Below are 16,507 nucleotides of genomic sequence, written 5' to 3' on the forward strand. Positions count from 1 at the left end.
TGTGGCAGAGGGTCTCTTAAACTTGGCATGACTGACATCATGGGAGCCGTCCTGTGCCCTGTGAGGTGGTTAGCAGCATCCCTGTTTACACCACCAACTCCCACACCAGTTATATGGTAGATAAGAATGTACAGGCTTAGAACATAATTAATCATAATATCACACATGATTTTGTCCTTCCCCCCCATTTTATTGATATATAATGAACATACAGCACTAAATAAATTTAAGGTAGATAGCATAACGACTTGACTTAACATAGATTGCACTTATCACCTATTCCTTTTCTTAAGGTAAACAGTTGTTTCTGTAATTTATTGAGCAATTGGGTATGATGTCGATTTAAAAATGGCTCTGGATATTTTGTTTCTTGAACAGTTAAAGGACTTTCGTAGTAGTATAACCTTACAGAGGCCTTAAAATCAAAGGTTTATGTTGACATCCTTTCTTATATAGGAAGAATATACATTTCTTCATTAAATATTAACTAGTTTTTACTCAGAAAGTCTTTGAGTCATCTTCTAAAGAGAAACTGAAATGTACATAATAAGCAGAAACTTTGACATGTGGTATGTGGGCATGTTCATATATGATCTGTTTGGATTCTGCAGCATGACCATATTTATCCATGATTGATAGCACTTTGGAAATTCTATTTTTATATGTATGCATCAGGAAGAATGTACTTTCCCACCACTCAATTTTACAACTTTGTGTAGCATATTCTGGGCATGTTCTAAAATAGAGACGGAAGTTCACTTGGTGGAAATTTGACATTGGGGAGAGGTAACCAAGGCTAACTGTCATTTGTTCTGATCTCTGTTGGATGGTTTTGATGATGAGAAAGTGCACTGAAGGGCAGAGTTTAGTCTGGGGTGGGGTTCAGGTAATGAGCTCCCCAGGGTCATTGGATCCTGAGTCATTAACGCCTGAGAGACACTTGGATGTTGATTTAAGTCCTAGCTGTGATGAACCAGTGTTATTTGTGAGTAAGCAGTGAGTTCTGATTTAGTGGTAAACTTTAGACCTACGTTGATAAAGACTTAAATGCCATGGCATGAGTGAAACTTTATTTGTTTCTGATGCTGGAGAAGATACTGTGTGAAAAAGCTTTTGTTTTACTACGTTATTTGAAATTACAATCCCCTCTATATCTGTTCAATAAATTGCCTTAAAATGAAGCTGGAGAAGGGGTAGATCAAGGCAAGATGAGTATATCTAGGGGTTAAAATGAAATAAAGCTTATTACATACATATCCAAGTATGGCATACCTGGTCATATTAGATTTAAGGTAAATGTTACTAGCTTTGCTTCCAGGAATTAAAATTTAGTAGTGTGTAAAATGGAGAATTCCTTATTCCTTTCTACTCTGTATTTACTTTTAGGGGTATTTTGCAGCGATATAATAACTTGGACAGAGGTTTTTCTAAAATACCTATATCTCTATATTGAAAAATTATAGATTCTTTTAATGTGTCAAAAAGGAGGTTGGAAATATTCTGTTAGAAAATATTCAAAATCTTATAATTGCTAATGATTAGCTCTGAAGATCTTATTCTGTAAATATTAAGTAGTGTTTCAATAAAGACAAACCAGCTAACTGAAATTGTAATTACAAGGTCGGTGGATTTCTGATATACATTGTCATATCGAATGCAGATGCCTGAGGAGTAATGCCTGTTCGCACCTGCTGTGTGGATGGATGATTAGCATTGTTCAATTTTGCTTTGAAAAGTGAACAGTAGAGATGTGGTTCATTATTTCCACATTGCATGATTGATATCTATGATGATTTCCATGCGTTGACATGTGGAAATACTGTGATAGGTTAGTCTGAGAGGCAAGTAGTCACTGTAGTGCTAAGCTTCCATTCAGGCTTATTATACTAATTCCCAAGGAGACAGTGTATTTGATCACTTGGGAATCATACCCCATATAACAGGCTCCCCAGTTCGCTGCCTCTGGGAGGCAACTAACCATCTTTGTTCATGCTTGTGTCATAATTTGATGCGTTGAGTTTCAGAAAAGATCATATATAATTGAGAACTCATTGCATATTTATTTCTGAACAAATGTCCCTTACCAGGGAACTAGATATAGAGTACATGTTTATTAGCATTAGCATCTTTCTTCTATACTGTTTATACCAGTCAGAGGAAAGAAAGGTCAACAAAGGAGTTATTTTCACTTGGGGCCCTTTTTCTGGGCCTTTTATTTATTAAAATCCCGGAAGCTGCTAATTGTCTGTATTTCCTATTGTCTTCATATTGTACTACTTTCTAAGTGATATTTTGGATTCCATAGGTGAGGACTTACTAATTCTTGCAATTCACCTATTCTGCGATGGCATCTCAAATATGTATAATTTTTGGTCTCAAGAAGTTAGTTTTTAATAATAAAGACCGAGAGTCCACAAATACACATTTTAGAAATTTTCTTTTTAAAAATACTGAAAACATACAGAACACCTTGGACACCTTCAGATCTGTCACTTGGTATAACGAATCAAACTTTAGTAGTCAGTTTGAAACTGTGTCCCTGATCTTATTTACTCCTCCCATATGGGTAACACTACCTTGAACTTGTTTTTTATTGCTCTCTTGCTTTTTTCTTCAGTTTTGTAGCATTTGTTGTGTTCATATGATTTTTATTTAAATTTTATTTTTTGAGGTATAATTGACATAATTAACATATATTTGTATGGTATTCTAAATCTTATTTTTGCATATATCTTGACAGCTTTTCTTTGGCACAATATGTTTTGGGAAATGTATGCATGTGAATCTGCAGCTATAGTTCATTCATTCATGCTCACTGTTTTCTGTATAGCAATAACTATAGAAAAAACAACAACTTCTGTTTCATTGCACCTCAATATGATCCTTACCCTATAGGTGAGTGTCTCTAACCTCTTGGCACACTTGCCTGTTATTTAGCTTCTGTGGGAAACATGGAGCTGAGTGAGATGGGAAATGTTAGCACTCTGCTTCTCCCACTGGGAACTAGGGGTAGAGGAGTCTCATTTTTTTGCCATACCTATGCTAAGAGGAACTTCAGCCATACTAAACTGGGTGTGGAATGAGAGAAGAAATGGATATGACTAAAGCACCATAGGCTCTCTCTGGTCTCACCAAGATTTAGAAGGTTTTCTTGAATAAAGTTTCCTAATTGGCTGAATGCCCTTAGGACAATTTTCAATGGCTTTTCCATGTTTTGTGTTGTTGTTGTTGTTGTTTTTTAAATACTTTTCACTATTTATAATTTGCTCAGGAGAGAATCTGCTGAGCTTCACATGTTGATACTTGTATGTATCATGTTATTTTTTAAATAAATTTTTATGTCATGGCCTGGAATAAAATTAGCTATAAGTAGTTGCAATGGAAATTTAATTTTTTTCCTAAAAGGCAGTGTATGTATATACATGTGTGCACATGCGTTTCTTTCCTGCTTTGTCTTCTGACCCCTATTGATAGGCTTGACCAGTTGGGCTTGTTCCTTACTTACGTTTCACCTACTTGGACATTCCTTCCTCCCTGTCACCGTCGGATGATGTCATTTTTATACCTCGGGTCCACATTTTTTACTGCGTCACTGGAAATGGTGACGCAGTTTGAAAACTGTCTACATGGCTCATACATTAGCTTTGATTTTTAGCCAGTCTGTTGGCTTCTGTAAACTAGTTCACAGACTATCTTTCTTGCTCCGATGTTGTTCTTCAGGCCAAATGTGTTGTATTTGTATATTAGCTTCATGTGCTGCAAATTCCATGTAGCAATTATGTGGGAGACAGGATATTTTGGATAACATATAAGGAGGTTTAGTTGAATTGCCTACATTAGAAACCATATTTTAAGGCTACTTCTCCAAGACAGCTGTTTGGTAATGACCTCTAAGTCTATATTACAAAGACACTGTATTAAAGCTAAAGGCAAAAATTGTCAGATAGGAAGCTGGTTTTTTTGTTTTTTGTTTTAAATAAAATTTAAATACCTCTATTAATGAAACAGAGCTTTTATCAGAGCAATTGATATTAATGGATATTTTCCCTATGGAGCATTGTTAGAAGAGAACTGTTTTTCACAGAAATTAGAGCAAAACATAAATTCATTGTTACGTGGGTTGTTGAGTCTCATTTTGGGGATCTTAGGGAATATGTCTGTTTCCTTAATTTTCTAATGTGTAAATTAAATCTTTTGAAAGCATACTAATTAGTAATTCATTTCAGTTCTTTCATATAGTCTTTCTCTCTCTTTCATCTTTAGGGAATACCCACTTATATCATTGCATCCATATTTAGTATTTGACTTCAATGGCCTGTATAAAAAGGATTTTAAGCCTATGATGAAGAAAATTTTCTACCTCATATATGGAACTGTAATATTATGAGATTGGTTCTTGGTGTGACATGATTTGATTTATGAATCAAATGAATACTTGCTCAAATATTTTCTTGAGGTAGTTTGTTGAAGGTATGAATAACATCTGCTTTCAGAAATAAGATACAGAGTTTAGAGTTTGACTTCAAAATATTTTCTCGGTGAAACCATGTCTTGCTTGCCTCTGTTTGCTATTTAGGCAGCAGGAGCAATTCGCCCTCTTGTATCCACCGTCATCAGCCCATCTGCTGATGGTTGCTTAGACCACTCACTGGAACGTGCCAGACACAGAGCAAGTGAAATGCCCCAGGCTTTTCTATATGATGTCATCTATGCAGCCTATCAGCAGGTAAGAATTCTGGCATTTTGAGAAAGCTGTGTTGCCGGTGCCTAAGACCATGCCTATATTTGGATATTTTCTTGAACTCGTGGGTCTCAGGCTATAGTTGTACTCATGGCTTACATTGATTAAAGTGAAGTAATGAGGATGCACAGCTGGATCCTGTGAGAAAGAGACATAGTCAGATTCTGGGAGAATCCATGTGCAAGATTCCATATACTCTCTCCCTCCCCTAAAGGGTAGTACCAATACCTCTTATCCCCTTCCCCCACCAGCAAAAAAAAAAAAAAAAGAAAAGAAAGAAAGAAGAACATGTTATGCTGTTTCTCTTTAAGGAAGCCCATCAGAGACTTGGTGTCCAAAGCATTTGTTGGGATTGGTCATGTAGACATCCTGCCTGCCTCCCACATAAAAATAAAATCCAGATTCCCAGAGGAAAGCAGGGGTTTAACATAAGCCACATTGTTTATGCAAACACACTGGGCCCAGAGAGTCACCCTTATCAGTTAACTCTTCAGGAATATCCCAAGAACCAGTTTCTCACGTGCTGGCTGTGGGCCCACCTGGTTAACAGGTGTTTCTAAGTTCAGCAATCTCAGGCTTTTTTTGATACATTTTCTGCACAGCTGTGTAGACATTTTGTTAATCACATTTTAAAAGGTAAGTTCTTTGAAAATGTCAGGTAATTTATTCATGTTTAGATTATACTAGATTGCCTTTGTTTTTCATGTTTTGGAAACATTTTTGTACCTATGTAAATTTTACTACCATACAGTTATTGTCAGGTATTATTCTTGTCCAAAACTTCCCAATGAAATATAAGTTAGATTAGCCTAGTGCTTGGTCGATATTAGACAATCAGTAAATGTGAGATAATAGTAATACGAATATTGACATTTATAATAGAAAAATACCACATATTTTCTATAGAGGGTACTGAATCACATACATACATTAAATTACCATTCAATCTTGACTACTTGGTACTGTTTTAAAATGAGATTATATAAATTAGAATCCATCTTAATGATATGAATAATTAGCCATGGTTTATATTGTCTTCTTAAAATAATGAATATGAAGCATAGGAATTTGCCTGTATTTCATCATTAATTCTATAAATGTTATGCTACTATAAATTTCTTTGTGTGCTACTATAAATTTCTTTGTGTTTTTTTAATCCAAATATTCTATTTTATAGCCTACTAGTAAATCTTGCTGAGCTAGATTAATGAAAGAATTTGTTATGAAGATATGATAGCTATATTTTAGATAAAAATTTGAATATTATTTCACAATCCTCACATTAAAAATCATTTTTAGCAGTTTTTGCTGGAGAATTAAGCCCTGATGCAGTGAGGCTGGAGCTCCAATAAATGTTTCCTCCTTTCTAGAACTTGACTGCCTTCTTATCTTGTTACATATTCCTCAGATATTAGATAAATGTTCACTTTCCTGCCCTCTTTTCCCCTCCTCAATGGAGGTTAGTTCAGTGCCCTGTTTTTTCTGTCCAGCATCAAAATTATAATTCATTACTTGGGAAGCCATTTATAAAATATCGGATTCTACTACTGGACTCTGAGCCTTGCAATTGTAAGTGTCTGTAAGAAAAAGAGAAGACAAACCGATGAGGCAAACAGGATACAGAATCAGGCTGGAAAGAGGATAGCAAACACAATAGGGTTGTTGCTTTCTTCTGGTGGTTTGTCCTGAGTTCATGTTATTGAATAAATCCTGGGAAACATTTTTTTTTTTTTCAGTCTGGTAGATTACTGGAAATCTCTTCTGTGTTTGTGCTTTTCTGGTGGGAAAGTTCAAGGTGGGGAATGGAATGTGTGGGAAGAGGCATACAATGGAAACACTTATTCTGTCATGGGCAGGAGGGCCTCTTGGAATTGCCAAGGGCTTTTTCTTTTATGTTCTAAAACCCCCGATCTCTTTGTTTCAGACTTTGGCAAGAAAATCTGCTTTTAAAAAATAAACAGAAGTGAACCGAGAGACACAGTACACAGATTTGTCTCTTCTTCTTTTTTTGCAAATCAAGCTAGGTACTGACTTCTGGAAGGCAGGTGGGAGAGGGCAGGAGCTATCAGGACACTGAGAAGTTACACAAATGGATACTGAAGATATGCATCAGTGACCAGCAGTTTCTAGGCTTTATATGAGGCAAATGCTGACAGGCACCAATACCCAGGCAATTCTAATTCATCCTTCTCCAGGGATGACAGAGCTGTCAATTCCCAAGCCATTCCATGATCACGTGATCTCTCTGTGTGCCTAGCAAAGAGATACCATTATTTAGAGCAAATAAATAGCTTCAAAATGAAAAACTTTCCGGTTCACTCGAATGCTAAAGGAAATCCCAGGAGTTACGGGCTCATCCAGAATCAAATGACAAAGTAAATTTTGACCACACTTTGTCATGTGGTCTTAAATTTGGGTAGTGTATGCAGTAGTATCTGGGTGGTAGCTTAGCGGTTTATGGCCAACACAAAATCAATTTCCTGGGCAGAGCTAAGAACTTCAACTCTTGTTTGACACCCTTTTACTTTAGAAAAATTGCAGAATGATGGGCAGAGTAGAGTGAGATACTTTGAGGATATACTTTATCATGAAGGAAAATGAATTTTAACATTTATATAACTTTACTTACACTTTTTTTTTTTTTTTTTTTTTGCAAACTGTGTCTCTTGTGTTAAGCAGATGAATTAATTTAAGTTTTTCTGTGTAAATCTGAATTAGGTGCCACCCCTTTGTGGTAGATGTCGCTGTGTCAGTTGGTTAAATTGGGAACTATTTATCTTGGTTAGATGAGCCAAAAGAACCATAGGTCAGAAATTTAGGAGGCTGAAGTAAGCAGAATTTATTTCTCTCCTTTTTTTATTGTCACAGAAATGCTTGGTGGGTAGCAACCTCTCCTTGCCATCTCGTGGTGTTCCTGAATGCTAGAACCATTGAGTATCACTAGCTCCAGTTCATTACTGGACACTTGGCCGAGACAGTGGCTACACAGAAATAACTGTTCCCATGGCTTTCCCCTGAAGGTCTAATTTTAATGGCTGGATGTGCTGATCGAGCCAGGTTGACTAGTCAAGGATGTCTGTTCTGATCCTTCAGCTTGCCCTTCCAGTCTTCACTTTCCCCAGCGACATAACTGTGTACAGTGGCCCTGCTCCCCAGACTGATACATCCTCTAATTCAGCCAGAGAGTCGTGTCCATATTATGTCCACTAACTTGTACAAGCCACTCTGGTGTGTGTGTGTGTGTGTGTGTGTGTGTGTGTGTGTGTGTTTTAACATCACTATTCTTTTTCTTTTACCTTGTTTAGGAGAGAATGCATTTTTATTTATTTATTTATTTATTTATTTATTTATTTTTAAAACATATTTTATTGATTTTTTACAGAGAGGAAGGGAGAGGGATAGAGAGCTAGAAATGTCGATGAGAGAGAAACATCGACCAGCTGCCTCTTGCACACCCCCTACCGGGGATGTGCCCGCAACCAAGGTACATGCCCTTGACCAGAATCGAACCCCGGACCTTTCAGTCCGCAGACCGACGCTCTACCACTGAGCCAAACCGGTTTCGGCGAGAATGCATTTTTAGAAGATACACAGGTCTCTTTAAAAAAAAAAAAAAAGGAATACTTTTACATGGTATTTGGTGCCAAAGTTGTTTTGAGTTTTTAATATAGTTTTCTTTTGGGTGTTGTACAAAGTATTGCCAAAAAAAACCAGAAGCAAAATTTTGCTGGCAGGGTTTACTTTTGTTGGTCTGCTGCCTAGAATATTGAAAAACTCCAATATAATGACATAAAAGCTATTAACTACTAATATTAAAGCTGGCATGTGTAGGAACCACCTTTCCTGTAGATAATAATGAGATCTGAAATCATTCTCTGGGATCCAACTTAGAACTACGTGCCTTTCAACATGTACTCAACATTATGGACTTTTAACGAATAAAAATTTAATCATTTCCTTACTCGAGATTTCAAAGTTTGTCATTATTTTTGGCCATTATTATTTGCAGGTATTGATATCCTGAGCAAGATATCTCTAGATCATATTCTAAAATATGCTATTTTAGAATATGATCTAGAGACGGAATTTAGCATTATCTGGTCAGTTAAAGAGATATTTTCATAAGCTTTTGAATAAACTAATTTTTTTTCTAAAAATTTTTAGGACTAGCGGAAATCAGTTTTTTCACTGAGAGTATTTTGGACAAAGACTTACTGTTAGTGAAATATTTATGCACCACTGAATGCCAAAGTGGACACACACTTCATAAACCCCACAGAAGGTAGTCTGAAACATAAAATAAAGGTACTAGTTCTCTTCTTACAGCACAGCAGGTTCTCAAATAACATCATTTTGTTCAACATCATTTTGTTACAGCATTGATGAGATGCTGTGGAACTTAACTCTTGTTTATATCAATTAGCCCATGGCAATGATTTTCAATTGGTATGCTGCAAGAATTTTTAAAACATGCAATTTAGTTAGGGACACTGTCCTCTTTTCCCTTATATTGTAAAAAATAAAAAAAAAATAAAAAAAATGACAACAAGCCTACACAGTAACAGCCATTCTGGTGAATGAACCAAAATTATACCCATTTTTTTGTCAGATTGAAAAAAAATATGTTTGGTATGCCACGGAATTTTAAAATATATATATTTTATTGATTTTTTACAGAGAGGAAGGGAGAGGAATAGAGGGAAACATCGATGAGAGAGAAACATCTATCAGCTGCCTTCTGCACATCCCCCTCTGGGGATGTGCTGGCAACCAAGGTACATGCCCTTAACTGGAATTGAACCTGGGGCCCTTCAGTCTGCAGACCGATGCTCTATCCACTGAGCCAAACCAATTAGGGCTGCCTCAGAATATTAATAATTCATTTATGTGTGCCATGAGATGAAAAGGCTGAAAATATCTGGCCTCTGGTGAAATTGGTTTTATTACACATTATTTTGCAGCAGTTCCAAGAACTATGACGACATTAAGTGAGGACTTACTGTATTGGCTCCTAGTAATGACAGAATAGCTTGAACAGCCAATTTCCCAATTATAAAAATTATGGACCGATACCTCTCCTTCTCCATTGAGCAAGACAGAGACAGGTATGCAGACAGAGATATGAGATGATGCATTTGTATGATGGCAGTAAGGAGTGACCAAAAATAGGGGAAAAAATCAGAAGGGATTCAGCTGTTGAAGGAAGGGAGTCACACTGGGCGAGGCCCAATTTACACGGTGTGCAAGTCAGCTCCAAACTCACTCTTCACTATGCCTCGCCGCAACCAGTGGACATCTTTACTTTGCCAGGAGGTTTTTAAAAAAAATACATTTTAATGATTTTGTACAGAGAGGAAGGGAGAGAGATAGAGAGTTAGAAACATCAATGAGAGAGAGTCATTGATCAGCCGCCTCTTGCACACCCCCTACTGGGGATATGCCCGCAACCAAGGTACATGCCTTTGACCGGAATCGAACCTGGGACCTTTCAGTCCCTAAGCCGACGCTCTCTCCATTGAGCCAAACCAGTTTCGGCCTTTGCCAGGAGGTTTTAAGCTTCATCAGTGGAGGATGCTCCAGGGACACTGCCGGCAGAAGGGGCTTTCCTCCTGTTTTTATTCCTGCTGCCACGCCTGCCACGGGCATGTATCTGCAGCACTGAAGTGCCCTACTCTTTAGCAGCGTGTAGTGCCAGTTCTGGCCTGCTGTGCTCTGCCTGCCAGCTTCTGCCCGCTGACATGGTGGAGTTTTTCCCATTTGCCCATCCTGAACTGCAGCTCCATGCCTGCCAGCCTTGGTTTCTTGGCATTTCGGTGACAGGCTGCCAGCTTGTCAGTCCCTCTCTGCAGCCCTCTGTTAATCAGCCTCAGGCTTCTGGCCGTCAGAGGGTGGCTCCCAGCCATCAGACGGTCCTCCCACATTTTGGCTACCCCACCAGCTTTGGCCTGCCGACTATGCACCATCTCTGGCACTGGTCAAGCTTCAAAACTTCCCCACTACGCAGGGGGCCATAGCCAAATCTTCAATGAGGTTCCAGTCTCAGTCTTGCAGAGAGTTCCCTCCAACCCCCTACCCTTTCCCCCAAGTTGGTTTCTTCCCTCAGATTTACTGCATATTTTAGAATTTTGTTTTATTCTTTCTTACTAGTTAAACTTTAGTACTAAGTTAATCATGCTGTAAATTAAATCTTTCTTGTGTAAATTATTGTATAGTTTATGACTCCAGGCTGAATGCCAGATGATGCATTTGGTCCTTCCTCCTCTGCTTTTCTGCTCTTCCCCTCTGTCTCTTTTTAGTGCCTATAGTGGCAAGGCAGACAACTGTTGTTATTATTATTATTATTATTATTATTATCATCATCATGAGAATCCAAAGGATGGAATGTAGGCCTGCGAGGCAAGTTTGGAATTGAGGCACATATTGCAGAACGTAGGAAGCCCAGAGACAGGCAGGACTACTAAACTGTGCTCATATGGGGTGATATTCCAAAGGACCCAGGAAAAAAACATGAACTGGAAGTCTGAATGAGACGAGCAGAGACTTCAGTAGCTGCTCGCCCCAGCTTACAGAATTAAAACACATTAGCCATACCACATTTTTATTCATTTACATATATATATATTTCTCACTTTAAAATTTATATATAGCAATTAAATATCAGCCATATCACATTTTAATTTAATTATATATTTTTTCTTACTTTAAAATTCATATGTAGCAATTATATAGGAGAATGTATTGTAAGTTAAGAGATGCATCCTTATTACTTGAGTCAGAGCTACCTGCTCTTTGCTTTGATTGCAGTTCTCATTTGGGTGTCTTGTGTCTAAGCTTCCACTGTGAATGGGCATTTGCTGTGGGAGTTGGGAGTTTGAATAGAGTGGGGGTTGCCTGGGTGGAGCACATCTCTTTGTTTTTTTTTTTGTTTTTTTTTTAAAGACTGTTCGGTCACTTGAAACTGTGAATTACAATTTTCTCTTCAGTCATATCTTAGGATTCACTTCCTTTGTTAAATTAACATGGAATTTTCAATTCATGCAGGAGGCTTAAGGTACTAAAATTAATATAAGGAGTGGGTCAGAAAGAGACTATTGGACATGTTGTTTGTGTAGAAGGTATGATAATTTTTCAGCTATATTTTTAGTCAATAAAAGGACTTGATAATGGTCTAACTCGTAGTTAAAGCAGATACACTTTTAATTGCTTGCACTTAATTCAGGTTAAATTCTTTGAATCTATAAACATGTCAAAAATCAATAAAAATGATCTCGTGAAATCATTGTTTCTTCTTTTTATTTTCTTTAGTTTGTGAATACATCCCCAGAATTGCTGTCATTTCCTTGTGTTGCATTTGCTAGCATGGTTTCCTCCAGCCTTAGTCATCTAGTGCTTAGAGTGTTGTCTGGCAAACTTTCCATAATTATTTGCTTAATAAATGGATATATGTTCCCCAATTTTTCTGATCATGATCATTCTTTTTCAGGTTTCTCTCATAAAATTTGGGCATATATTTATAATTTCCTTTGACTACTTTTATTAGATGTCATACAGGTAACTTCAATCTAACTACTAACCTACCCAATAGACCTGCTCTTTTTTTCTACATCTTCCAACCTGAGTAATAGCATTACCAATCCTGTTGCTGCTGAACTAACTTCTGGTTCTGGGTTCTCCCTTCTCTGTATTTCCTCGGTTTATTTAAGATCCTCATGATCTTTTGAGGTTATGATAAGAGCTTTATAACCATTGTCTGTGAATTAATTCAAAGTTGCCTTTTCTCTGTGGTTTTATAGCACTATAGGATTCAGTTTTTATCTTAGTAGTTTCCTTTGGGACAAGATTATGTCTACTCAATGTGTTTCTGGGCAGTATCTTCATTTCCTTTTAATTTTATTGCTAACTTTTCTTCAGCTTCCCCCCCCACCCCCCCACCCAAAAGGAGAAATACAAAAGATAAGAGTAAAATATTCCAGTCAGACTTCGAGTTTTCAATTGTGCTTGACAATATTTGATTGTGAAAGTCAATAAAAATGGTTAAAATCATAGTTTTAGAATTACTGGTGAAATTTATTCTTCCATATTACTTCCCCTAATTATCTGGGTGCAGAAAAAGAAATAGCATCTTCTAGATAATGTTTAGTAAGGCTAGATATGGATGGTGCTTGCCTTTGAGTTTATAATAGATGTTGCTTGGGTAAGGTTGGCAAAATGTGGAAAACTGACAGGTTTGTTTTTCCACCTGATAGGTGTTTAAAAGCCTCTTGTGAATGTAACTCTGTGGAAACTTATTTAAAAATGTATATCCAAAGGAATCTTGTCCTTTGCCAGATCGTTTGAACATTGTTTCCTGAAGAGTGTGGGCTGAATCTATTACTATCAGTCTCATATGGACTCATTTATTTACTCATAAAGTGATCCTCTGTATTGTGAGAACAAAGCTTCTTGGATAACTGTCTCTCCTGCCATTCAAGAATACATTGCATAACTCAAACAATGTAAATGTATGCAAAATGCTGCAAGTTTGATTTCCAGGTGATAAATTGAATGCAGGTGTTCATTGTTTATCTAATTGTAAGATAGCCTATTTTGTTTCTACTTGAGACGTTCTGAGCTTAGGTCTGTGACTGCAGAGTGAGAAACCTGTGCACGCATGCCTTTGATTTAGTTTTTCTCTAATGTATACGGTATATTGTTCTTTGTTGGGCAAACTTCCCAGGCTGCTTTACAGAAATAATACTGTGAATGTTAAAGCTGGAAGGATAGATATGTAATCGGATTATTTGTAGCCATGACCATTACATAATTATCATAAAACAATGGTTCCTAACTTTATTGTGTGTGTTATAAAAGCTCTGAAACTTGTGAAATATCTTCCAAGAAAAATAACCACATTATACAAAAAAAGATTTTTTTTCAGAGATTTTTACAGTCCCTCTGAGCCCTATTCATTTACCTCATGTTAACAACCATGCTACATTCTCCAACACTGCTTATGGGGACATAAATTGAAACCACCTTTATGGAAGACAACTTGGAATTATTTATCTAATTAGAATGCACATACTCCTGTTTCTGGGTAAAGATAACCAACTGAATATGTATCTACTTTTTCTAACTACTCAAGCCTTATTAAAGCTACTAGAAAGGGATTAAAAATGACATGGACCCACAAGGACAAGGAGAATAAGAGAAAGGACAATGGGAAACAAATACCTGGGAAGCAGGTAAATGAGTAGTAATCAATGCAGTAGATCTGAGAAGGCTGGATTATTTAAAAACAAAAAGCAAAAACAAAAAAAAAAAACAGTGGTAGGGATGGCTAAAAATTGAAACTGCCTACCGGAGAATTCCCAAAAAGTTCAGGACCTTCAGCTACCTCTAGAACTCAGTGGAAGGGGACAAAATAAAGCGGGTTTGTTGAACACTATTTAGAAGCAGTCAGTCTGATCTTTAAATAACCTTCTCTACTTTATGACCCCACTGTTCTACCTACAGAGGCAGGTGGGGGTGAAGCACCCCCCATGTGAGGGGAGAATATTGGGTGTAGTCAAGAGAATGAATGTCTTGACCAAACAGTGACTAACAGGCCTGTGCCTGATGAATGGGGAGGCCTGTGGCCTCTTCTCTACTCAGCGGCCAGTACCCCAAAGGCTTGCCTTTCCCTTCCAGCTAGAAATTGGAAGTTTAGTTTGGGGAATCTGTTCAGTCTACAAAGAAAGCCCTAAAAATACTATCCTTAGAGATTCCCCAATAAACTTCTCAACCACATCACCCTACAGTAAAGCTCACTCTCTGTACTCATCGTGTTACAGCTTTTTAATCTTCTATTCTTAAATATAAGCTGACAAGTATTATCATACCATATAAAGAATACACTTACTGTGTGGAAGACAGACCAAAACAAACAGAAAAGAGTAATATGGAGGAATCGGGGGAAGGAAAACTGTTAAAAAATGAGCTCTGGCTTGTGTGTCTAAATGGTTAGAGCACACACCTGGCCCTGTGCACTTAAGGGTTGTGGATTTGATTTCTGGTTCAGGGTACCCACCCGGCTTGCAGGTCTGATCTGGCACTGGTTATGGCACATGTGGGAGGCAATCAATCATTGTGTTGCTCTCACATTGATGTTTCTCTCCTCCCCTCTGCCCCCTTTCCACTCGCTTTAAAAATTAATGGAAAAAATATTCTCGGGTGAGAATTAACAACAAAAAGTGTCATTTCAGAGAGAAAAGTTATTTGAAACATAAACCAAGATAAAAATAATAGAAAAAAAAAGATTCAGATAAAGAAAATCCAGGGTTAAAAATAAATCTGAGGAACCTTCCCCCAAAGGGCAAAAAATATATAGGAAAGGAAATAAAATTGAAGTCCAGACAAAGAGCCAATGCTCTATAACAAAAATTTCCAAAAAGAAAAAAATGGAGGGAAAGAAGTATCAAAGAAATAATGTACCAAAAAGAGTTTTAAAAAAAACTTACCCTCTTATGCTCCCTTTCTGAGAAAGCTACTAGATGATTTGTTCCAAAAAAGTTAGGGAATCAAATCAAGAAAAGTTATATGGGATATAGGAGATAGGAGGTCCATGGCAGGGAACCGATGGAGAGTATCCTCTGAATGTTGGTATAGGGAGTTTTTTTTTTTTTTTTTTTTTTTTTGGATGATATCTGTGTGGCTGGCAGAGAATAGTCCATGTTGCAAAAGGTTAGAAGATTATGGCCAACTCTGGAAATCACGAGGCAGCATCACAAGTATATTATGGTGTGATGTGGTGTGATAGGCCAAGTATTTGATCCAATTCTTCATTCTCTGCCACAGTGTTCTACTTTTGTACCCTTGCCGTGGGTTCCTGGCAAGTGAAATATATTTTCTTCCTCCTTGATTCTGAGTTTGGCCTTCTACTTGCTCTGGTATTTTAACAAGTGATATAGGTAAAGGCTGAAGTGTGCTTGTGTTATTGAGCTTGTCCCCTGTGCTCTTACTATTGCCATAAGGAAGGCTTATTCGGGGTGGCTGCAGCTCTCTAGTTCGGCCTGCAGAGTGCAGTCCCCGGATCAGAGCTGCCACCTCTAGCCCACAGCCCTGCCGCTTGGAAGTGGAGTCATCTCAGCCAGCACACAGTTGTATGAGTGAGAAAAGTTTATTGTATGCTACTGCGATTGTATGCATATTTAAAGGAGAAATGATTGTCTCTGGGAAGACAAAATAGGGTGAAGGGAGTAGGGCAAACTTTTTCTTAATTAATCTTGTTTGTATATTTGCTTTTGAAACTGTACATTTATAACTGATAAAATATGAACTAAAATTTATAAAATAAGAAAACAGGTTACATTATTGATTAGTAGATAGAGTTTATAGTGGTCGGACAAGAGATCAGGCAGTTGGGGTGTTTGTAATAAGATTTTTCACGTCTTCAACGGTAGTCTCCTGATTGATAAGAACAGTCTAAGAAAAGGGAGGGTTTCTAACCAAGATTAAATGAAAGTTTTACAAGATCAAATGCCTCCATGCGATAACTGTGAGGTCAACTTTAATGCAAGGGGAGAGTAAGAGGATGAAGCTGCTAGTCAGAGACTGAGTTAGAGAAATAAAAAATTTCAGAGGAGCCACGGATAGAGCCGAAACCAAGCTTCCAGGTTTTAGTACAGATATTAGTTGTTCAAGTGAGGGTAAAAGTCAAGGAAGCTGCTAGAGTACATTTGAAACTTGGTGCACATGGACCTTGAATTCAGCCAGTATAATGTCAGTAGCTGGGCAATATAATCAAAG

The 16,507-nt window shown here is 37.4% G+C and overlaps 1 protein-coding gene across 3 annotated transcripts in view; it reads left to right on the forward strand.

Moving 5' to 3' along the window:
• Positions 1–16,507, forward strand: part of CRPPA (CDP-L-ribitol pyrophosphorylase A) — a 157,116-nt gene that overhangs the window by 14,593 nt on the left and 126,016 nt on the right. For 2 of the 3 annotated variants that reach the window (XM_045578175.1, XM_036429282.2), the window contains exon 3: positions 4,577–4,726. The exons of the other annotated variant lie outside the window; for it this stretch is intronic. In XM_045578175.1, the coding sequence (XP_045434131.1) occupies positions 4,577–4,726 (150 nt within the window). The remainder of the gene's footprint in view (positions 1–4,576; positions 4,727–16,507) is intronic. 3 annotated transcript variants of the gene reach the window in all.

This window comes from Pipistrellus kuhlii, unplaced genomic scaffold (genome assembly GCF_014108245.1).
Source record: "Pipistrellus kuhlii isolate mPipKuh1 unplaced genomic scaffold, mPipKuh1.p scaffold_m20_p_10, whole genome shotgun sequence".
NCBI lineage: Eukaryota > Metazoa > Chordata > Mammalia > Chiroptera > Vespertilionidae > Pipistrellus > Pipistrellus kuhlii.